General features: G+C 44.7%; 1 protein-coding gene across 1 annotated transcript in view; it reads left to right on the top strand.

Moving 5' to 3' along the window:
• Positions 1–25,287, top strand: part of DNAH2 (dynein axonemal heavy chain 2) — a 3,498,763-nt gene that overhangs the window by 1,259,407 nt on the left and 2,214,069 nt on the right. Inside the window, exons 27-28 of the mRNA XM_069646273.1 lie at positions 1,597–1,753; positions 18,235–18,317. Of these exons, the coding sequence (XP_069502374.1) occupies positions 1,597–1,753; positions 18,235–18,317 (240 nt within the window). The remainder of the gene's footprint in view (positions 1–1,596; positions 1,754–18,234; positions 18,318–25,287) is intronic.

Raw genomic sequence — 25,287 nt, 5'->3', positions numbered from 1 at the left:
ACAAGCAAACACCGCTCCCGCTCTAGCATACCAAAGCGCCTTCAAACCAATGGTACCAAATGTGCTATATTGTCTCTTTCTTCGCACATAACTGTGCCTATTAGCTGCATTAAAAATGCGTTGTTCACGCGGAAAACACACGTTCCCTACTTCCTTCTTTTCCCTTGTAGAGCAATGCACACGCACAGCTCTGAAATAAACGCTGTAGACCGCTCAATTGTTGCTTGATCCTCGAGGGACTGAGGCCATCTAGTAACTATATACAATGCTACAACAGCTGCGTTGCAATTTTAATGCTGCTCAAAAGGTTACTAAAGCGCAATACTTAAAAACTGTTTTCTATCTTCTAACACACTTATCTCTTTAATCATGGAGATCTTCTTTATCTTCTTGAATTAGATGATTTATGCCTTGGTTGACATCTGCTCCCAAAACACTCTCACAAAGGGGCCTAATTATTTAGCCCAAAAAACAGTGACCTTCCTGCTTTAAGTCTTGGATGAAGGGCAGTTTAAAACCTTTCTGGAAGTTCCACACTGGCTCACCTAAGGCTCCTCACCAATCACTGCTGGGTTCTTCCCCCTCCATCTTGGATAGGGAAAAGTTCATCTTCCTGAATATCTTTAGTTAATAAATTAAATTGTTTAGCGCCCTTACTTCCACACTTCAGCACTTAGTATTCCTCCCATTAATATGTTATGTAAGCCTTGAGTGTAAAACAACCACCCAGCTTGTGAATCACCTCTACCTTCCTAGTTCCTCTCTTAACTGTAGCGGTCCTGACATCTTATCGATCTGGGTGGAGAAGGCCCTGCTCACAAAGTTGCCAGTGTCCAGTGCCAAATACAGAATCTAACTCCACTTGTTATCCTGGTGGTCCATCATGGGTATCTTATTCATTGATGGTCATGAACAACACTTCATCATAGCCCTTCAAAGTAGATCGTAAGGGAATCATTTGGAATTCTATTCTGATTTTTATCGCTGCAAAGATGAACTGAGGCCAACTCTGAACTGGTGTACTATTTATTTGTGTATTTGTTTGCGAAGTAATGTATTGCATGTATCTCTTTATAACCCATATATCAGCATGAAAGATGTCCTTGCTAGAATTTGGGGATACCACAGTTTCGACATGACTGCTCCTCAATTGCTCACTAGCCACCTACACGGACAGTATATTATTTCTGGATTTACAGCAAAGCAGAAGAAATTAATAAGATAAAGAATGCTTATGAATTGGCTTTCGAGGGCATAGATTTTTCTCTTCAAGGAAAGGGTCTGTTATCTTATTAATGCCTGGAGCTAGTATTGTTTCTATGATTTAATTATGATGACCATGATGAAGAAGAAGGAATTGGTAATGGTGTTAATTTTGGAATTGTCTGTGTATTGCTGATGATGTGAGTTAGTTTGACTAAACTTGGAAAAAATGCTTCTTTCCATTTCCTATGCCTTGGTTATGTAATCCTTAATTGGTTCAACAAAGATGAAGATATATGTCCATGTCTTGAGTGATTGACTGGTACTGTTTTGGGACTAATTCAACATTCAGCCATTTTCCCTATTTCTCGACCTATCTTTGGTTTTCTGCAGGCATTGGACCCAGGTCAAGGATGAAATCCAAAAGACTTTTGACCAGACATCGGATGACTTCACTCTTGAGAAGATTGTTGAGTTGGGACTCGATCAACATTATGACAAAATTAATGAGATCTCCTCTGCTGCCACCAAGGAGCTTGCTATTGAGCAGGTATGCTTGATTAATCGTAGAAAAAAGGGGCCACAAAAGAGGTAATTATCCAGTACTTATACTGTGCATTAATAACAAAGAACGATGAACGGCCAATGAGATTCTGACACATCCATTCCTAAATGGCATGGTAGTTAACAGAAAAACTCCTTGAGAAGGTTCAGTTTAAAGTATGGACATGTTTAGCGACAATATTACTGAGATGCTCCCCAGGAAAGATATGACAATACTCTGCAGCTGCTGAAACTACCCTAGAAGCACTGCATTCTGGGATTTAGTTCATGTCCCACTCCTGGTACTATATGCATGGATGTATACCAGGGTTAACCAAAGTGCCACCCAAACTTAGAGATGGAGAATTACAACTACATATTGTATCCTACGAAGAGCATAGACAGCAAATTTGCATATGGATGCAGTCTTTGGAATTTCCAGCTTTATGTGCACCCCCCAGTTGCAAATGCTGTGATTAGGCAATACATATTGAGCTGGATCTGCTTTTTTATCGGTGCGCCATGTGCCCAATGCTGCACAAATTCTTCACAACTGTTTTCTTGTTTGATGATTCCTTTCAAATGGATTGTGTCCTCGCACTTATTCCTCATCTTTGATAATTATCTTTCAGCTTCAGCTGCTTCAGCAAAAATTGTTCTCGACAGAGTGCATTGAGCAGTAATGCCGATGACTCGATGTCCTTCGAAGGGCTCTATCTGATGGTTGACATCATCCGCCGTATATGTAGCATGCGCAGCACCTGTTGGCTTCAGTTAGGTTTTTCTGACGCAGCTTTCGCTTCGTGGGAAATTACGGTGCACTTCGGTTAGTTAAATAGGAAAAATGTCATGTCTTCACAGTCGACTCCATCGACACCCAAGAAAGGTTTAAGAAATGTCAGGATTGTGGGTCGACCCCCACCACGTTTGCCTGTGGTGCCTCGGCATGAAGCATTGTACGAAGGAGTGCAAATCTTGTCAGGCGATGACTGACAAGGTTCTGAGAGAGCGCAAAGGTAAATTGGTGGTGGGTAGAATTCCAAAGTCCCCTTCTGTCATCAAAGAATTTACTTCGGATGAGTCGAGAGATTCTCCTCGTCGAAAAAGTTCAAAGAAATCTCGATCAAGAAGTCGTTGGCGTCATTCTTCATCTTCTTCCAGAAAGTCAAAGAAAAGATGTCATAGGTCTCCTTCTCCCTCGAGTTGCTCCTCACCCGAGAGAATAACATGTCCAACTAAATCCAACTCTCCAGCAAAATGGGAAGAGTTTCAGAGGGAGATGATGAAAATCTTCGAGAAAGAAGCCCCTACTCCCTCGAAAGAACAGAAGAAATACCATGTCCTGGTTGCTCTGCATAAAGACGGCAAGGGGAAGTCTAAGGCTAAACCCTGTGCACCCTCATGTCCGGGACGCAAGCCTTACGAACATCGAGAGCCTTAGACGCCCCGAAAGAGTGAAAAGGTGTTGAGGACCTCGACAAGTCAAGAGTCTAGCTCTTCGAGAGTTTTGTCAAAGACATCTTCGACAAAAACAAAATCTGTTCCATTGACACCCTCGACGTCAGAACCTTCGACAGGCATATTGAAGCCATCAATGCCTAAGTGGAAGACTTCAATGCCATTGGCCTCGAGGCCTACTCTGAAGACTATTTCGGGGCCATTGAAGGCCACTAAAAGATGTCTTCAAATCTCTTTCTTCAATCTATGAAGAACATGAACCATCTGATGATGATCAAACACAGTGGTCTTCAATATGGCGCTCCAAATGTGCCAGATGAGTTTATTTCAGATGAATCTAGGCTAAAAGATTTGTATGACAAACTACAAACAGCCAGTGGAGTAGATACATCTCCTGAGCTGGAATTTGAAAAGCCAGATCCTGCAGAATATGTTGACAGTTCATTTATACAATTGATGAGCAAAGTAATAGAAAATTTGGGATGGCGTAGACCTGCTCCTCCTTTTCAACAGGATGACTTAATGGACATATTAGTCCAAGGTCCACAGAGGGATCCCATTTTGCCCTTCCATATTGCTTTGCAAAAAAGGGTTACAACAAATTGGGAAACTCCATATTCTATTTTTGCAGTTAACTTTTGCAAGAAATATAGACCGTCAAGCAGTGACCCAGATGACTTAGCCAAGCAACCGACGCCAGAAAGTTTGGTGATCCAAGCAGCCAAGTGACACAAAACAATCTGCTAAACCTACCATTCCTACAAACAGGGATGATAAACGAGTGGACGCTTGGGCACGGAAAGTATGTACTGCCGGTAGCATGGCCTTGAAATCGGTAAATGTCACTTGTGCATTATCTACATTTTCGTTCATCCTGTGAGATTGCACAGCAATGGCGGCTGACCACATCCCCGAAGGGGAAGAGAGAGATGACTTCCTGGCTATCATCAAGGATGGTAAGGAGGCAATGTGTGAGTGCCTCCAGTCAGGTCTGGATAGTACAGATAGTATTAACAGATCCATGGCGACTAGCACTGTGCTACGCAGATTTGCGCGGCTCATATGCCTTGAGTCTGGAAAGGCTATAGACGTCAAAAGCGGCAGCTAAATCTCTTGGCACCGCTATTAGACAGCCTCAACATTCCTACTCCGATACGTCATGTTGGAGGGGTAAGTGCTTTCATTTCGACTCCTCTATTGGAAGAGGGAGACGACAAGCCAGTCATAGAGGACAAAGAAGGTTCCCTCGTGGTGGACGAGGAAGAAGTGCTAAATCAGCCCAAGCAGCGGCAGCTTTGCCCTCAGCCATTGCTTCAGCCACCTCAAAACCTCTCTGAAGCCTTAATCCACAATACCCCAGTGGGAGGCAGGCTCTCACAGCATCTGAAAGAGTGGCAAGACATTACTTCAGATGCTTGGGCACTGGAAACGGTAGGTTTTCTAAAAAAAGGCCCTAGGATCATCCACCAGGGAACAGCCCATTGAAAATTCCAGGTCTACTCCTTATGCAGGAAATGTTGATCTTGCTAGATAAAGATGCAATAGAACCAGTACCTGCAGTGGAGAGGAACAAGGGTTGGTACTCCCTGTATTTTCTAATCCCCAAAAAGGAGGGAGGATTGACACCCATCTTGGACTTAAGAAACTTGAACAAGTTCCTCAGGAAGGACAGGTTCAAGATGGTTACCCTTTCTCGGATCCTTCAGGCCCTCCAACTCCAAGACTGAATGGTATCATTGGACCTTCAGGATGCTTACTTTCATGTGCCTACCCATCACAAGCACAGAAGGTACCTGACGTTAGCAGTTGGCGGTCCTCATTTTCAGTTTCGAGTTCTGCCATTTGGGCTAACCTCCGCCCTAAGTGTTTTCACTGAGTTGATGGCGGTGGTAGCAGCGAGTCTCAGAGGAGAGGGGGGATTCACATCTACCCCTACCTGGACGATTGGCTGATCAGGGCTCGTTCTCCTGAACAGACTCTGGATCATCTCAACGTGACTTGCCACTTTAGTTACACCTTTTCGCCGATGGCAGCTTAGGCAGCATTGGTCCCTGTGTGGAGCTATGATTCGAGAAAACTCTGATATAGCAAGAGAATCCTATGCCAGCAGTCTAGTTGTTTCACGTTGCCGTCAGGAACACGTGATCAGCCATCTGATCCCTCTTAAGGAACCCAGAACTCCGCTTCTACGCGTCGCTTCTGCTGAATGTGATGCACCGTAAGTTCGCTACGATTCAGAACCTCAAACCCTATTCTATCGACTGCTAGTCAACTATCTTTTTCTCACTAACACTCCTTTTTGTTATAGAATTGTATCTCGTCTTGGCCTGCTCACTTCCTCTCCTTTGTTCAGTCCAGGGAATTCCCTCCTCTCTTCAAGCAGGGCTCTCCATTTGATATTCCGCTCTAGTCAGAAGCTCTGCCTTTCGGAAGTAAGTCCAATTCCTACATTTGGTCTTTCTTTTCTTTGTTTAGAACCACACTTCCATTCTCCCTATTTCAGTTGTTACCCTCTACTTTGGAATACTGCTCCTTCGACTGCCCGGGAATACCCATTCGACGGATCTAACTCCAGTCATCTCCAAAGTTAGTTCTGTACTTTCTTCATCAATTTACCCTTCATTCTGCTTTCCGTATACTTACCTGTTATTCTCGTCCTGGAGGTATCTTTCCACTCGCCACTTAGAGAAGGGCCACGCTGAGAGACAACCAGTCCTGACGTCCTAATAAGAAGGCTGATTCAAGAGATCCAAGGTTTTCTTCCCCAGAGGGTTTCCCTGGGGTCCGTGTTTCCCCTCACTGATTCTTTTATGTTCGGTACTAGGGGGAACAGGGATTCCGGGGTGATTCTTCTCTTCTGCTGTTGCTGCTCAGAACACGTTGGCATCCGATCAGGTTAGTGTTTTTTCTAAATATCCTTTTTGGGAATTGATAACCTCAACGGAGTTACAACTGTGATAACTTTCTCCACAAGCTAGGCTTCTACCTCCAATACAAGAAGTCAAACACGATACCATCTCAAAGACTCCCATCTATCAGAACAGTCCTGGATGCCTCCTCTAGAAAATCCTTGCCACCCGAGGTGAGGCCTCATCACATTCTGCATATGTTCACCAAATTTTCAGAGTGCCCAGAGTCTTCCGTCCTTCGACTTTTTTTTTTTTTGAGGTTGCTCGGCCTCATTACATCCTGCATTTTTCTGTTGCCAGAGTCTCATTTGAGAATGAGATCTCTCCAGTGGGCTCTCAGGACTCAGTGGTCCCAATTCTCAGGCAGTATGTCAGACCCCCTTCAGGTTCCGAGCAGAGTCGCACAGAACCTAGGCCAGAGTTAACAGTAGTGACGGATGCTGAAGGCAATCCGACTAGCACTGAAGGCCTTTCTGCCTTCTGTATGGGCAAAGACTGTCCTGATAATGACGGACAACACAGTGGCCATGTACTACTGCAACAAGAAAAGTGGCGTAGGGTCACTACCACTGTGCAGAGGGGAAATGCAGCTATGGTACTGGGCAATTCAAGAAGGAATCTCCATATCAGCAGTTATGGTAGCCGGAGAGGAGAACACGTTGGCGGATGCTCTGAGCAGGCAGAGCACAGTCTCCCATGAGTGGGAACTAGCTCAGGAAGTCTTTCAAGAGATCTTTACCCTTTGGGGAACCCCTCAAGTGGATCTGTTTGCGACCAGTGTCAACTGAAAGTGCAAGCTATTCTGCTCCAGGGAATTTCCCCCAAGAGGAGCTCTAGGAGACGTGTTCATGGTGGACTGGCAATTTCCACTTCTGTGTGCTTTTCCTCCTGTCCCCGTCATTCCTCACGTGATCAGGAGGTTGAGAACGTTCGGGAAATCCATGATCGTAATTGCCCCGAATTGGGCCAGGAGGACGTGGTACACGGACCTTCTGGACCTGTCCATCTGCACTCCGATACGTCTTCCATAAAGAGAGGACATTCTCTCACGAGAGGAGGGTCAGGTTCTCCATCCAGATGTCAAAACACACAGCCTTCACGCATGGTTTCTGAGGGGCTGAGGTACAAGGTTTGGGACCTCCCAGAAGACGTAATGAGATTTTGCTTTCGGCCAGACGGCCAGTGACAAAATCCTTATACTGCTGTCGTTGGAACAAGTTCAGCAGCTGGTGTAGGGATAAGAGAATTTCGCATCGAGGGTTTCAGGTTTTCAGACTATAGGAAATTGAAGTTGGCTGTGGGTGTGATTGATTTTCAAAATAGTCTGAATCTGGAATTCCTTACAAGGAAATCTTTGATGAATGAGGGCGGACTAGCGAGCAGGGTGAACAGGCAGATTCTACTCGAATATAAAGGCAATGATTTGCTAAGAATTGAATGGGGTCGGAGAATTGGTGTGGACATTGCTGTGGAAAGTTGGACAAAGATGTGTGAGAATGTCAAACTGTGTTCCTTGGGTTTGACTGAACGGACAAGACAAATTAAGATTCTGAATAGGGTCTATTGGACCCCGGAAAAATTATGGAGGAGAGGTTTAAAGGATGGTCCGGAATGTTGGGCATGTGTTCAGGATAATGGTACGATGGAACATATGCTGTGGGATTGTGTGAAGGTTTGTGGGTTTTGGAGTGATGTCTGTGAAATTTGTGTAGAAATCCTGGAAGTGACCATTGATTTTAATTTCGAGACGTTAATTCTGGGGAATGACTCCATCTTGGATGACCTATCTCAGTGCCAAAAAAAATGGTTATTTAGAGGGGCTGCAGTGGGTAAGAAAATTATCCTTAGGAATTGGAAATCTGTTGCTACATTAGAAAAAGAAATGTGGCTAAGTGAAATGCGAGATTTGGCATCTATGGAGAAACATTTATATAGGAGACAAGGCAAAAATGGTTTGTTTGCAAAGATATGGGGGAGATTTTTGGAACTGTATTGAATTAGATTTTGTAGGCAATGAGATGTGAACTGCGGGTTAGGGTGGGTTTCGTTTCTATAGATACTATTGTTTTTGATGTTTCTTTGAATTTGTATATAATTTTGTAAATATGGTATTGCTTTTTAAAAATGATGTCTTCTTTCTCTACATTGAAAATAAAGTTTAAAAAAAGAAAAAGAATGTGGATCCATTTCAGTGCGATACACCCACAGTGTTATCTTTTCTACTTCACTTAGCAAATCTGGGGCTCCAGATCACAACAATAAAAGGTTATCTGGCAGCGCTTCCGATTTTCAAGTGCTCATCAGAGGACACCTCATACTTTCAAATCCCTTTAATCATTCAGTTGCTTAAAGGACTCACTATTGTGTTTCCTCCTAGTCCCTTTCAGGTCCCTGTTTGGGATTTAAATCTTGTATTAAAATTCTGAACATGCAGTCCTTTTGAACCCCTGCATTCATGTCCACTAAGGCTATTAACACAAAAAAAACTGTTTTGCTAGTCGCAATCACATCTGCCTGCACGGTGAGCGAATTGCAAGCACCGTCTTGTAAATCTCCATATACGGTCTTGCATAAGTATAAGGTTATTCTTAAAGTAGGACCTTTGTTTCTGCCAAAAATAGTCTCTGACTTCCATTTGTCCCAGAAGATAGCATTACCAACTTTCTATCCCCCTCCTCATCCTGGAAAGGAGAAGGAGAGGTTACGTAGACTGGACCCGAGGAGGGCTCTCGGTTTTTATATCTCGCGAATGTCAAAGATTTTCCAGGACCACCAATTATTCATTAGATGTACATGTCATAAATTGGGGTTAGCAATAAAAAAACAGGCTCTATCCAGATGGGTTATTCTAGCTATCCTAGAATGCTATAGACAGTCTGGTAAAGATTCCCCAGAGGGTCTAAGAGCTCACTGAACCAGGGGCATGGCTACTTCTTCCGCTCTTCAGAGAGGAGTACCTATTAAAGACATTTGTGTAACAGACACTTGGTCTACCATAAACACCTCTGTGAAACATTACTCCTTGGACACTTCTTCTACTCAAGAGGGAGCTTTCTGGAAAGCTGTCTTGCACTCGGTCCATGATAACTGCTAAAGGTAGATCTAAATTCTTTTCCCACTTCCAAGACTGTTACTGCTTTGGGAGGGTATCAAAGATGAGGAATAGGTGGGAGGATACAATCTATTCGAAGAACAAGTTACACCTGGTAACGTTCTTTCGATTGGATGTTCCTCCCACATTTTCCTCATCGCTCCTCCCAACCTACCCCACTGCAGAATGTACGTGTTTTACACTCTGCGCACTCTGAGTCTTCTAAAGTCTAAGAAGGCACTAGTAATTGTTAGGGAGAATTCTCTGTAAGGCTAATTTCCCAAACCTAGTGAGTCCCCCAGCAGCTTTGCTGGATTTTTGGGGTTTATTTTGTTCTCTCCTGCCAAGAGTGAGATTCTTTTTGCTCCCACTCTTGGACATGATTTGAGGTGTTCCTTTAACTTTCCATGTGTTTTATGGGCTATGGGGTCTTTTTCTCCATAGGGTCTCATGTGTTTTTTTGATGTGGGTTACACAGCACCCTCCGTGCCGTAACCCAGGGGTGTCGTAGCGACCCCCTGTTAGGGAGAATTCTGTTTAGGCTGAATTTCCTAACCTAGTGAGTCCCCCAGCATCTTTGCTGGATTTCTGGAGTTTGTTTTTTTCTCCTGCCAAGAGTGAGACTCTTTTTCTCCTACTCTTGGACATGATTTGTGGTGTTCCTTTGAATGTTAATGTGTTTCCTGGGCTATGGGGTCTTTTACTCCATAGGGTCTCATATGTTTTTTCTATGTGTGTTACACCGCACCCTCCGTGCAGTAACACCGGGGTGTCATAGTGACCCCCCACCATAGACTCCATAACCTGGGACTGACTACTGTCTCCCAGGGCATGTAAAGTCACCATTGGCTTTACTAGTCCCAAATTATTAACAGAACCAGTACAAACCATCATATTGTGGATGTACTGGTAGGGGCCATTCGATTGCCCCTGGGTCTGTTATTCGAGGGGGCACAGTCCCTCGTCAAGTTTTGGCTGGTGGCAGTGGATACTACTTTTTATATTCAACCGCGAAAAATACTTTTTAACATAGCCTCTAACATACCGCCGGTTTATTTATTTAATATTAATTCACTGGTTGGTATTTTCTGCCAGAACTCGGTTTTAAAATGGCGTTTGTGTTCGCCTCTGTAACTCCAAACCAAAGGTCGAGCCCTTTGTTCCACTTTTTGGCGGGCTTCTCCACAGAAGCCTCCACAAGTGGTGCCACTATGTCTGGGTACCACAGGAGGTGTGGGAGGGGGTTTAGGCACCCTGGACTGAGTTGCCTTGGCAACCCAAGTCACACTCTTGTGTGATTGGCCCAAGTGGTGAGCCGGACGGCTCACCACTTAGCATGTTTGATTGACAGCTAGGCTGAGTGAATGGGGGTGTGCTGCATAAAAGCAGGGCTTTGGGGACTGGAACTTCAGAAGTCGTTACAGGACCTAAGAATCCGAGGACGGAGAAGCTGAGCCGACCTGCAACGATGACACCACTGGTGGAGCCCTGCTGAACCGTCTCACCACTATTTCCGACGACAGAGGAGATCTCCAGTCCGGAGAGTCTTCTTCCTTTGACTGGTGGGGATAACCAGTTTCGCCTTCTTTTCACCTTCCTGGAGCATCTCGTGGCCGCCTTGCCCGTGCCAAGCACCCCGGCAACCGGAATGCCACGGTTTACCGCTACCGCGAAGAGAAGGGTAGTACCTTTTAACTGGAGGACTCCGCGGCTGGTTTCTTCCCTGGCAGTGCAACAACCTTCATCTTTCCTCCACGGCGAGACCTCTTCTTCCCCTGGACGAGACACGGACTTGCATCTGCTGCCAGGAACAACTGCCCCCGCTGGAGCGTCCTTCACACTTAAGGTACTGTGTCCCGCCTGGCTTCCCTTGCGACAGATCGTTCGGGGTGACAGTAAAGCCTCGACTTTATAACCTGGGCTAGCCTGGGACAACCTAGCTAACTTTGCCTGACTTGAATTTCATAATTTTTGTGCGAACTATCTACAAGACTCTTTGGGCATAACCCCACTGTGTGAACCTGGACCCCTTCTGCTTGCTCTCTCCAACAGTGGGCCTTGCAATTGACTTCCTTGCTCTCCAGTAGAACTCTGCCTATCCTGCTTTACTGTGGTTCTTTGAAAAAGTATTGGAACTTGTGTGCTTCCTTAACCCTGCCTTTTTCCTCCCTTTCTTTACAACTTATTAGAGTGTCATCTTATGTTAAGCGCTCACCTCTGTCTGAAAATAAGTGGTGTTTCTCACTAAGACTTGTCTAATAAGTGAATAGGGTTGTATATATATGATAGTGACTGTGTGCTGAATTTACTCACCTCGTTTTTGCTAGTATAAATTACAAGTGTGTGTTTAAATAAATCATTATATACTTTTACACCAAAGCTATGGTCAGTGTTTGTTTGTACTACTGTGTCCCTGTACCTATTGTGTATACTCTGCATACTGCCTAACTCTTCTTGAGGGAAGTCTGACTGCTCAGCCACAGCTACCAAGTGAATCTGTGTGGTACAGACTGCTACCAAGTCGGTTTACTGCCAAACAACTGTAGTCTTAAATCTTTTGCAGTGGTCCCTAAGGAAACTGCACAGGTTTCTGCCTAACAGTAATTCCTCTAAAAATGGAAAAACAAGAACTGAAGCCATTGCTACATATACTGCGAATGACGATGTCCCTCGGACGGAGGCCTTCGAGGGACATAGAGTCATCGACACTACCACACAGCGTCCTCTGTCGAGAAATGTTTTTTCCGGAGCAGCTGAACCTGGTAGATAATTATCAAAGATGAGGAATACATGGGAGGAACATCCAATCGAAAGAAAGTTACCAGCGTACTTATCATCCCATCCCTTCTACAAATATGAAGCAAACTCCATTTCACCAAAAATGCGCATCATTCAGCAAACTCACCAAGAGAGACAATAAACATACCTCACTGCAATAATAAGCAAATCGCAAACAAAAATACAGATCTACAGCATTCATATACACATGTTGGGAAAGATTTTCTTTTTGCTTTCCTTCCTTATCCTTCTTTGGGACACTTGTTTCTTTTTGCTATTGTTTGCTTTCTGACCTGACTTTTGAAGGTAAGTATAACCTTCAGCTTTATTTTCCTTGCTTTTTGCTCATTCGTATGGGGAACGGGATTGGTCCCTAAGACTGTCCGTACTGGGAGACTTTGCCTCCCTTAGAGGATTTGTTGTGTTTTTAAAGCTTCACACATCACCTTAAAGTGAATTGCAGTTAGGATATGTATCCTTATAACGTTCTCTTTTGTAACTTTCGGGCTACAAATGCAATATGTCCAGTATGAGGTGGTGCAGCAGATATTGTTTGGCATATTACTTGTCCACGTTTGCATTTTACCACATAATGCCATAAAGGGCACCAAATACTCTAAATGGTAGTGCCACATGTTTTTGCCTATCTCTTTTCCATTTTGTCATTTGGCCTTCAAAATTCCCTCAGGCCTTGAATTGCCATACATGGAAAGCTCTTTCCTGTGGAAAGTTTCTACTTTCTCGGTTAAAGTGGCAGTCTGTATGTGTGTTGCTGGATTTGGGGGCTGAGACTATCTGGTCCTAGACCACGTCTATGCCACTGTGTGTCAGTTGCTAGTCAGAATGTTGGACCAATGGCTGTCTATGATTGGATATTCCTTGCCAGTTTGAATGGTGCATAATCCTTTCCATTGATGGACCTGGTGGTAATTCCAGTACACTCATGCAACCATTCGACAGAGCATCATTTGTGAAGGCATCATGAAGCAAGACACCGACAACAGATTCAATTTGTGAACAAAAGTAATTTTATTTTACATGTCAGGGTGAATTAAGGCCTATCTTGCCCTATGCTAGAGTGAGATTTCCCTACCTAAAGTAACTTTGTCTTTGTCAGTGAGTTCAAAAACCTATACTTGCCCTCACGCTTAGAAACGTACAATGTGTAAGGATGGCGGCACTAAAAAGAAACTATGTTCAAAATAAAGTTCTGAGCTTCTTGTCAGCTTCCCCTTCCCAAGTTCAAATTGTTCCACAAAGAAAACAGGACTTGGGGTTCCCTTGCCCAAGTGTAACACAATTCCAAAATGTCTAAGGGTTCTCTTCCCAAAGTTCACCACAGTTCCAAGTGGTTCCAGTCTCTTGGTTTTCAGCAATACCTTCAATTTCCACTTGTTCCTTTCAACTTGTACCAACCAAAAATGCTCTTTTCCACTTCAGCAATTATATGACACTGCCTTTGTCTTCCGGCTTTTGTTGGCTCTTCCTAGGTTGGGGCTACTTGGTCTAGGCGCATTTGTCGGACCACACGATCCATCCATTACAGGTCACACAACCGATAACCCATGGCACTTTGTGATACTCTTTAGGCCTTCTTGATTGACACTGGTTTTCTACTCAAGACCAGTATTAGCACTCAACATCTGTTGTGGCTTCTTTTCCTCTTTCTGGCAACTTAGGGTTTCATCACTATTTGTATATTGGCCGTCTATTTGCTTCGTCACTATTTGTATATTGGCAGTCTTTTTTCATTGTCACAAATTGCATTCAACTTGATTGATGGTGTCGGCCCTCTTCCACCACCTTTCATTCACTTTGCCCTTTTCAAGTTACACAACTTGCCCTTCACGCGTGTGTCTCATTCAGTTCATAACTGTTCATAACATCTTTCACTTTGTTCCTTTTTTCTTGCAACACATTTCATCTCCTTGTAACATAGCACGTATTTGTTTTACAACTGTGCCACACTTTTACATGCTTTTTATATCTTTTCTATAGTTCGATTTTCAATATTGGCTGTGGTATTTTCCTTAATACTTGGCAGCTTCTTCATGCTTCATTCTTATTTCAAAAGCCACTTCGTAATTCATTCACAGTTCCTTCTCTCTTCCCTCTGGTTCCAAACCCTCTTGTTATGCGACTTTCGCATGGGCAGCACCATAATATATCTCACATGCGCCCCAGAGTACTCCGGTATGAGTATTCTCTCTCTCTTACTAACCGCAGCCGTCTGCTCTGCCAGGTGGCTTCATACTGCTTGCTCTTCATTCGCCTCTTTGCTCCTGGATAGGCATCAGGAGTTGTAGCGAGCAGAACCTTCGTCAGTCAGGAGATCTCTGTGTTCTCCAGCTCCAGCTGGGAGCATGTTACTCCAGCAAGTGTAAGGGTTTCGGCCCGCTCGGGTTGCGCTACCTCCTTCCTCCCCTGGGAACTCCTTGACGCATGTCTGACACCTTCTCTTCAGGCGGGTTTTCCCTGAACTGGTGCTTGGACTTGCCTTTTAACACTTGTAGCCTCCCAATAGAGTGCAGGTGTGGGTAGTTGGCCTGACCTTCATTGCAACTTTTTTTATATTTTTTTTTGGGTTAAAACTTATTCCAACGTTTAATAAATGCAATTAAAAGAATTTCATCCACAGAATTCATTTTCAAATAACACAATCAGAAAAAAAACACAGAATAATAAAATAAAGGAAAACTTGAGTTCAACTACATCCATTAAGTTCTAAATTGACAAATACAAATATAAGGATAGAGTAATCTCCTTCCTTACTTCCAGGTATAAATCGGCAAATATTACAACAATTAAAAGGACATGCCTGACCCTTTCCAGGCATCTTCCTTGTCTCAGTACTATAGTGGTGAAACTGACTAGGAGTGCATATTACTCCTAGACACCTCTTCCTTGTCCCAGTCGTAAAGAAGCCTGAATGGGAAACAGTTGTAGTATATGTCAGTGGGGAAGAGTGATAACTAATTTTAGTAAGGGACAGGAAAGATGTATTTTGACAATTTCTTGAATCAATCAAATGAGGGGAATGTGGGTCCAATTTATCCATATAAGGAGATGTTGTCATTATTTTCTTTTTCCCTGTCTCTCTGTATGGTTGATTTATATGAGGGTTGCCTTGTAAGGGTACAAGGGTGGAGGCTTGACAGTATCCTATAAAAGTTTCAGGGACTGATGGTTCATAGTGGAATGGAAACAGGGAATACCGTGTCTCACCTGTGGGCATCCTCTCCACAATGCTCAAGGACGCACCACCCAGGTGATACTCTCTCGCATCTCCACCCCCAGGGTCAGGATCCAAAAGCAAGGGGCCTTTCCCTGGCCACCTGAGAAGAGGACCCAAAGGGAGTAGGTGTGTGGATATCTTCAGGTTTCTCACACGTTGGAGCTAAGACCCCTACGAAGAAGTGCAGCCCACTGAAGACCCATAGACGACCCCTGCAGCTGACCAGCATCAAGTGCAGTACCTTTGAAGCCCTGCCCCTCTGCCTTGATCTCAAGAAGGCCCGCATCGGTGCTTTGACCCCTGGACTAGTGGAAACAACCAGTCTTGACCCCTACTTGAGGATCCATGCCTGTTGATCCTTTGAAAGTGTCCCTGTACCACTTGGTGGATTGATCAGCCCTCTCCTGAGATACCTTGCCTCAGCTGTTACTGTTCTGAGGGCAGCTGCACATGCAATTTCAGCCTTCCAGTCTCAACCGAAGCTGTGCAGGGCCAGATCATTCGTTTGTCAACCTAAGATTGCTGGTCGCGGCTTAATTTTGGTGACTTTTGCTCAATTCCTCTTTCTTCGTATCTTGGAGGTCTCCTGAGGTTGCCTATACCGTGAAAGGCTGCATCTTATCGTGCCATGGGTATTGTAAGGAATTCATGGTGGCAACAGTAAAGACAGACACAAGTGATCACAGTTCAAGGGTGTTTATTAAACTGTATATGCAGGTTGGAAATATGCCTAATCTAAGCATAAATCTAAGATGGGTGCAAGCTACGACCAACAAATAATAATAAGGCAGTCCTATTGGCGTCTTGTCAAATAAAAGGGCTTTTACAAAAAAAACTATTGCCAATCCTTACAACTAAATATAAAAAGAGTGTGGGATGGTGTTCACAAATGATAAGTCAGGATGTAGTACCCGGGGTCTCCCTTCCCCATGTTTTGAGCGTGGGACAGGGTGGGACTCCTGAGAATAGCACACGCTTGAGCTTTCCCAGCATGGGATGACTGTTTCATTTTCAGGTATCGGGAACTTTGGTGGTTAAGTCTCTTTTCTGCAAAAAGTCTCTTGCCTCCGAGGAACAAACAAAAAGTTCCTTTCCAATGTACATCGGTGATGACTTTACCCCTCGGTCCCCCTGTTCTGGGTTCAGACCCTTCTCATGTGTTTGCCTCCCTCCATCGGGTTCACTAGAGCTTTTTCCAAACTATCTCAACTGTTGCATTCACAAGTTTTAATGTCTTTTTAAACAATTCACTGTGGACCTCCCTCTGTCGGGTTCACTTGTGTCAACACAGTGTTCCTTTTGCTTTCTCACTTTTCGGGATTCATCTCCCTTAACTTTCCAATGGTTTTTCGGTCAAAAAGTTTTGACTGTACAGAAGACCCCTGTAGGAACTTTTCCTTGCGGCTCTCCCAAGGCCTTCTGGTATCGGTTGTTTTTACAAAAGGGAGATCAACCAGAGTCTCTCGAGTAAGCACTCTCCTGGTGCCAGACCCCTTTGAAGCTGGTTTTCCCTTAATGTTAACAGTTCTTTGAACTTCCCTTAATTTGCCATTTGCGACTTTCGTTCAACACAGTTTGGTTTCTTATCGGTTCTCCCCTCATCTCACTGGCTGTGATGAGCCACTTGGCTTTCCTTGTCTCTGGAGTCAAGGCCGGTACCATGGTAGCAAGCGTCTCTCCCTGTTCTTATTATCACTGTAGGCATGCTCTGTGTACCGTGGACATCTGCTGCAACACACGCTGGCTATTGTTCCCGGTCTTACGATTCCTTGTACGGAGGCATTGAGTGTCTGGACCGTAAAGGCCAAGGTCGCTTCTCTCCTTGTCGCCCCTTCAGTTCTCGCTGCCTTTCTTCTCCTCTTGAACTGCCGTGCTTCGATAGCTGTCTCGTCGTTTGTTCTGCCCTGCTCATTGTGTGCTCTCGTGCTCCACCTTTTATCCCTATGGGGAAGGAAAAGGGCCGTCAAGTGTGTGTGATTCTGGTCAATTGCCTGACTTTGCTTGACCCTTGTGTCGGGACATGTCAGGTAAATGGCTCTGGTGTTAGTCTGTTGTCTTTCATGGTGTGCAAAAGTGTTTGTGTCGGAAAAGGTGGGGGGGTGTAGATTGTTTGAGTATGCTATGTGGTAGGATGGGAAAAGGTGTTATAAGAAGGGGTCCCACTTCCACTCCCCAAGGACCCCCAATCCAGGTCATCATCCCTCACTGGTCCACCCCCAAGAACTTGATCCAATAGTGATGGCTCTGTCCTGGCCACCTGGATGACAGATCCCGGGGACTAGTCAGGGAGACACCTTCATGTTTCTCATAGTATCCAGCTGCCCTGTCTGCAGACCCGTATCACCAGAGCCTGTTTAGACTAATTCTAGTATAGCTCATAAATGTTTTACTGTATTTTTCTACCTGGTTACTTATTATACCCATTTACTGGTTCTAAATGTGCTCTTTTTCTAACTATTCGATTACTTTAACACTCACAGTTACTGAAAGTATTGCGTATGATTATGCTGACTGTCGATTAACTGTCTCAAAGGTAAAGTTTAGGGGTTCTAATTAGAACACCATATTTTTATACTTATTCGCCTGACTGGAATTATTGGAGTACTGTCTGTGTGTCTCATTGTAGCCCTAAACCACTCTCACACCCCTTTCAGAGTCTAAGCCTTACCAATCTGCTACTCTACCTACAACTCAGCAACATGCAGCTTAAAATGTTCATTGTATGTACTGGTGCAAACTATCTACTTTTAATAACACCAGTATGCAAGTCCCTTCTGTTTGTTATCAGTATTTTGGGGCCTAAGACATACTTGGATAAGGCAGAAAATGTGTCCGTCAGAATTGAGCACTATTTTTGGTTTGACTCCTGCATTCACCACCATCCTCCACTTGCTCACACTCTAGTGCCCATTCTTTCACATTCATGTTGAATCCTAATGACCTTTTTAATTTGAAGGTTTGTTTTTGCCAAACACAGCACTTTCCTCATAATCAGCGTTTCTATCTTTATTCTACAGTCCCTAGAACACATTGCAAGAACTTGGGACAACACCCTCCTGGATATAGTGCCATACAAGGACAAAGGGCACCATAGAATGCGGTAAGTGCTTCTATGCCCGTAAGTGTCTACATTTATGAGATCTTTTATTCTTTTCATCTGTGTTGGGCTTGCCACAGAGGTGGTGACATTTGCTGGGAACATAGGCGTGCAATGCTATTCATTTTGTTTTATTTTGATGCAGTCATTAGTAATCTACTTTCTCATTTCTATGCATTGCTTGCTTCATAGAACCAGAGTTTGTAAACAATATTCTTCAATAATAGCACTGTAAGCTGAAGGCCTAAAGGTAAGTAATCATGACATATTCAACCTTAGGTAGAACCACTACAGCAGCTTTTTGAGAGGGGTTTTGTGTTATGTATGTTGATAGCACAGCAAAAGCTCTCGTGAGAAGAACTGTGATTCAGCACAATTGGAAACACACCCAAGTCACAGCCAACATCCAAAGCTTGAGAGCCATCTTGCAGAGAGGGCCTCCTCTTTTTTATGCTTGTTCAAGTGAAACAGCACAGCTGTATTGCAGGTGTACATAAACACGCTTTACTGAAGGCTTTATTATTGGAAATCGCAAAATCTCATATAAGGAACTTGGTCTTCAACTGACTTCAAGATAAATGTGATTAAAATGTCAATCTACGATACATACCAATGCAGGAGCTATTGTTACTGATAGGTAAATTTTCTTTCTTCGCGTTTGGATCTTTCATTGGTTCAAATACTTTTCAGTAATCCCTTAGTGTCAAGGAAAGAAGAAGTTCCTTAATCAATTTCAGGAATTATTTGAAAGAAGTGAATTTGTTTGTTCTACTGGATGCATTCCTCAGACAGTTTATACATCCTGTGAAATCCAGTCCAAATGCCTGCTGCTCCAGGAGGAGGTTTTATCAAAGCCACCATGTGGCACCCTGCGACAATCTTGGTCTCAGCATGATTCATGGGTACCGTCTTGTGCTGGAAAAGATGTCATTCAAATATACACTTGAAACGGTTGGTGCTATTTCTCAGTGTTCTCCAACATTGGATCTTTCATGGATTCACATGCTTTGAATATTCCCTGTCGTCAGGCTGGGAATCCTCGGTAACCTCAAATTACAATATTTAATAAAGTAAAATTGGTTCACCTTTGCTACCCATCACTGTCCTTTTGGGTCTGCTTAGAGTTTCAGCCCTTGTCAGCTTTTGATCCTCTCTTGAAGCACATCTTTTGTGCTAATTGATTTGAAGTTCTAGGATCTGCACTCCAAGTGCCTATATTGTGGCTGGAACAATATTGAACCTAAAATGTTTTTTTTCTTGTGCTGGTACTTGTATAATATGCAATCCCAGAAATGAATGTCAGTCAGTATTCCAATAGGTTTAGACTATTTATTTTATTTAGATGTATTTATCATGTATTAATTTCATACATTTCCTACCTTTTCATTATTCACATTTCATAATTCCATTTTGCACATTAGTTTTGTGCTCTGTTGTGATCTCTACAGAGGCTGATTGCAATATCATACAGAAGGCATTTATAGCCAAAACAGAGAAAGCCAGGCAAAACATAATCAAAGCAAGAGCACTCTCGAATCAGTCAATATCCCCAGTGGAAGATGACATTAGTCTTGGAGAAGAGCCTTTTCAGTTTGAGATAGTCACGGAAGCTGAACTGTTAGAGGTGCTGAGTCATACGAAACCGACATCTTGTGCTGAAAACGTGTTACCTTCAAGCGTTATTCTACAACAAAAAGAACTCTTTGCACCTATCTTATTGAAAATAGTGAATGCTTCCTTTAAGGAGGGCTCAGTTCCGAAGGAACTCAAAAAGGTTACCATTACTACGCTAGTGAAAAAGGCAGGCTTGGATCCTAAGGATCCGGCAAATCTTCGACCCATAACAAATTCTAATTTTGTCCTCAAAGTTGTGGACAAAAGAGCCACCCAGCAACTACAACAGTATGTGGAGAGTCACTCAGCCCTACATCAGCAACAATCAGGTTTTAGAGCAACTCACAGCACGGAGACAGCGATGCTGGATCTCCAGAACCATATGCTGAGGTTGGTGGATGGAATCAAAGTAGGGTTGCTGATGCTTTTGGACCCAAGCGCAGCATTCGATCTTGTAGATCATCAACTCCTCATCAAAGCTCTTAGGGATAATGTGGGCTGTTCGGAAAAAGCGATAGAGTGGCTGGTATCTTTCGTATCTGATCGCCAAGCAAGAGTCCACTGGGGAAGTAGTTTCTCCGACTCGTGGTCTATTCTTTTTGGTGTCCCTCAGCGTGCCAGTCTGTCACCTATGCTTTTCAATACATACATGCGGGCTCTGTGTAGTATTCTTGTGAAGGCTGGAGTGTTTTTCACGAACTACGCAGATGACACACAGCTTATCTTGGAGCTGGAGGGTAATCATGATGTAGATAGCGCTATAATAGGAAAAGTCTACAGGATGATAGATGATTGGATGCAGTCCAATTGGATGTGTCTTAATGATACTAAAACTGAATTGATGCTCTTTGGTTCAAGTCGTCAGTTAGCCAAACTGGGGGGGGAATATAAGTCCTTTCAGATCAAGGATGCCAAAATTCAAGTATCCTCCCAAGTTAAAACCCTTGGCATGATGGTTAACTCAGCAGTCAATTCAGATGCGCAGACCAGCTATTTACAAAGGAATATGGCATACTACCTCAGGCTTATGAAAGCCATTAAGCCTTTCTTGAATGAAAGCAATCTGCCTACGATAGCCAGAGCCATTGTCTTGTCAAGGCTCGACTATGGAAACGCCCTCTTGATTGGGGCGACTGTTAAGGACTTGACTAGATGCCAAGTTATTAAAAATGACCCTGTTAGGCTAGTTAAAAATCTGAAGAGAAGAGACCATGTAACGAGCGAAAGAGTGTCCCTCCACTGGCTCAGAGTCGAGGAGCGGATAAAGTTTAAAACTCTCACTTTGGCAAGTGTCTTTATGGCAAAGCCCCTGGCTACTTAAAGAACAGCTTAGTGCCCTATGCTCCTCACAGACGGTTACAATCAGAAGGCAAGAGTCTTTTGTCTGTTCCCAAATTTAAATTGAAAACTGGTCTGGGTAGGTCTTTTGTGGTCCTGGCCGCACAACAATGGAATAACCTGCCAGAGTCTCTGAGAATAGAAAGCAACCACCTGGCGTTTAGGAAACGTCTGAAGACACATCTCTTCAGATAAAGAATGCAGTCCCTCATCATTTAATGCCTTTAGGGTTAGGTATCGGCAAGGTTTGTGCCTCGCTTTTTATGTTGTAGTCTCCAAGCGCCTTGATGCCTGCGGGCTACCAGCGCTTTACAAGCATATATACATACATATATACATATTGATTTCATACATTCATAAAATTCCATTATGCACATTTCATAATTCCATTTTGCACATTAGTTCTGTGCTTTTTTTCTTCCAATATTATAACCTCCCAATCTCCCAACACGTGTTCCCCACTTTAGCCGTGGATCCTCAGGAGAGATTCCTTTGCTTCAATTGCTTAATTTGCAGTCGTTTTGTTTTTTGTTGTTAATTTCAATCTCTTTTTAAAGGTGTAGTCTGATTGTTAGGAATGATGAATCTTCTTCTTTGTCCAAAGGCTTTCACCTACAGCAAGGTCTGATTGCCTTGGTGTTGTCGCCCGGATTACCAAAAACAAAAAAAATACTGCAAATTGACATCTGACCCGCCTCATACCATTTTTGCAACGCATTTGACTCCACAATCTCGTCTCTAAGAGGGGGAGCCCAGATGCAGCTTAGAGGCGAAGGCCACTATGTGAGCCACCTATTTTCACCATTCTCTTTCCAAACAGACCACTGGACCCCCAACACAGGATGTCGCAGGACTCTTCCTGGGATGCAGGCTTTGGGGACCCACAGCCACTCGTCTAAGTACCTAAGCACGGAGAGTACCTTTTTGTCCATTGCCACCCACTGTTTCCCCATCCCCGGAGTAAAGTGGTCTACTAGGATCCGTAGCTGGGATGCTTTATAATACAGCTCCATATCAGGAAGGCCCACTCCCCCCTCCTCCTTCGGTCTTAACAGGGTGTCATATGAGATGCTATGTTTTTTTCCCGCCCAGAGATATCGCAGCAGAGTTCGCCTCACCTCTAGCAAAAATGACCTGGGCACTGGCGTTGGAAGCATTTGAAACAAGACCAGGAACTTGGGGAGGACCACCATTTTTATTGAATTGAGGCGCGCCATCCACGAGAATCCCAGTCCAGTCCACATCTCAATGTCCCATTTTACTGCTGTCCAAAGGGGGAGGAAGTTACTGGCAAATAAGTCTTCAGGGTTTTGTGTGACTTGAATCCCCAAATAACGGAAGAGATCTCTCTGTACCTTGAAGAGAAAGCCCGCCACTAATTCCCCCTCAGTATCAGATAGTGTCCCTGCTATGAATGCCACATATTTCCCCAGATTGACCTTGAAACCTGACATAGTCCCGTAATGCTCCAGGGTGCACAGCACATGCGGTATGGATTGAGATGGTTTGGTCACATAGAGGAATGCGTCGTCTGCAAACAGGCTTATTTTACAGTGCGCTTCTCCTACCATAATGGGTCTGATCTCCCCATTGTCTCTGACAGACGCCGCCCATGGCTCCATAACCAGTGCATATATGAGCGGGGCTAGGGGGCATCCTTGTCGTGTACCCCTCCACAATGGGAACAGTCCTGACTCCCTTCCATTAACCACAACTCTCCCCTCCGGTTTTGAGTATAGTGCTGATATCCATCCCGTCCACCTTGGACCCATCCCCATGGACGAGAAGGCTTCCCCCATAAAGGCCCAGCTTACCCTGTCAAAAGCCTTCTCAGCGTCTAGAGACAGTAGGAGCACCCCTTTCTCCCTTACCATTCTTGAGCTCAGCACATGGAGAGTCTTTCGCATGCTGTCCGCCTCTTGTCTATTTAGCACGAATCCCACCTGGGCCGGATGGATCAACCGAGGAAGAGTCTCCAACCGCGTTGCCAGAATCCTGGCAAAGATATTGGCGTCTATGTTTAGTAGGGAGATAGGCCTGTAGGAGGCACAGTCCTCAGGGTCTTTCCTGTGTTTCAGTATCACCGTTATCAGGGCCTGGAGAAACGTTGGGGGTATTGTGTCTTGCCCCCGTATCTGGTTAAACAACTTTGCCATGGGTTTAGCCAGTGAGGACTGGTACTGCTTATAGAAGTCGGCCGTAAATCTGTCTTCCCTTCTTTGATTTTTTTAATAGCCTCCCCAACCTCCTCCCCCATTATCTCCCCCTTCAGACCCTCCAGTTCCGTCTCTGCGAGATTAGAGAGATTCCGCCCGGCCAGGTAACGCTGCATGTCCTCTACAGACCCCCATTCTGTTTGGTGTACAATTCCTTATAGTAATTTGCGAAGCATCCCGAGACCTCACTCCCAGCCATCTGTCTCCTCTCGCCCGTATCTCGAATGCCTGCAACGCTCTTTTCCGTCAGAGAGCCTCTTGCCCTGTGTGCCAGTAGGGTCTCCACCTTATCCCCCCTCTCATAATATCTGTGCCATGTGTACCTCATCCTCTTGTCCACTTCCCCAATTAGGACCGTGTGCAGTGCCTTTCTCTTCTCCCTCGTTTCCTCTAGGAGACCCTCCCTGTCCACCCCCCTCCGAGCGAGTTGCGACCACATTGCTCTCAATTCCTTGCATAGGTTACTCTCAATCAGCACCCTTCCGCGTTTCTTATGAGAGCTTTCCGCAATAAGCAGACCCTGGAAGGTAGCCTTCGCTGCCTCCCACACCATTATGAGATTAGTTTCCCCAGTATCATTCGTCTTGAAGTAGGCCCTTATTTTCTTCCTCTGGAACTCCCTGATCTCTTAGCAGAGTGTCATTGCATCAGCATCTACTACACCTCTGGGCCCTAGGCAGCCTCCACTCGTGGTCTGACCATGTGATGGACTCCACAACTGGCGCCCCAACCTCCCCTTCACCCTTCACCCTCCACCGATGCCAGCAAGAGGTTTATTCTTATATATGACTGATGTGGGGGAGAAGAGAATCTGTATCCCCGGGGCCCGGCCACTACCTGCACCATACATCAACCCAGCAGTACTCTTGTACAAGGTCGCACAGGGCTAGATTGTCCTTAGTAGCTCCTCTCACCCCTGTCCCCTTTGCCGACCACCAATCCAGCTGGGGGTCCATTATCAGGTTGAAGTCCCTACCCAGAACCATGGCTCCCTCCGTCCATTCATCCATTACATTGAACACCTGACGTATGAATTGGATCTGGCCCACGTTGGGAGCGTAGAGAGTAGCTTCCATGAACCGCATTACCTCACATGTGCCCTTCATTCCCAGGAACCTACCCCCAAAGCCTCTCTTGATCTCAATGTCCGTAAGCTGGAGGGATTTGCCCAAGAGTATACCCACCCCTTCTTTTTTGGAGGATTTATGGGAAGCCCAGAAGTTTCTACCTATTTCTTTCCTGTTGATCGGCGACTCCATCCCCTGTCGGTAGTGTGTTTCTTGCAAGAAAAGGGCCTCCAAATCTTGTTTGCGGAACATGTTGCCCGTGAGGGATCGCTCATTTTGTGAGTTTAGGCCCTTCACATTCAGCGTGCCAATGTGTCCCTCAACCATCACCTCGTCTTACCCTGCACCCTGTGAGTCCCAAATACCCGGTCAGGCATGAGGCCTCATTTAATGTAAGAATCCATGACATTTCCTGTACCCTCATCCTCCTCTCCCCTTCCCCGACACCCTCCCCTCGCCCCTCCATAGTGTCCGTCTCCATGTCCCAGAAAGACTGGGTTCCGTAGAGGACCCAACAGGGTCTCATCCCCTGCCCTGAGTTTCCAGTATAGCAAGGTTTCCGCTCCATCGCCCCTTAGTTGGACCTAGAATATGCAAAGTGTCCTACCGGTCTCAGGTTAGGATCTATGAATCGTCCCCCAAAATCCCCTTCCCTTTATCAAACCTGCTTAAGGAACCCCTCACCGGGTCCAGCAAACCAGAACAACAATAACCTCTCAAACTGAACTTAACCAGCCT

The sequence above is a fragment of the Ambystoma mexicanum genome, chromosome 1p (assembly GCF_040938575.1).
Source record: "Ambystoma mexicanum isolate Mex_15411 chromosome 1p, UKY_AmexF1_1, whole genome shotgun sequence".
Lineage (NCBI taxonomy): Eukaryota > Metazoa > Chordata > Amphibia > Caudata > Ambystomatidae > Ambystoma > Ambystoma mexicanum.
This window is presented reverse-complemented; position numbering and strand designations above follow the sequence as displayed.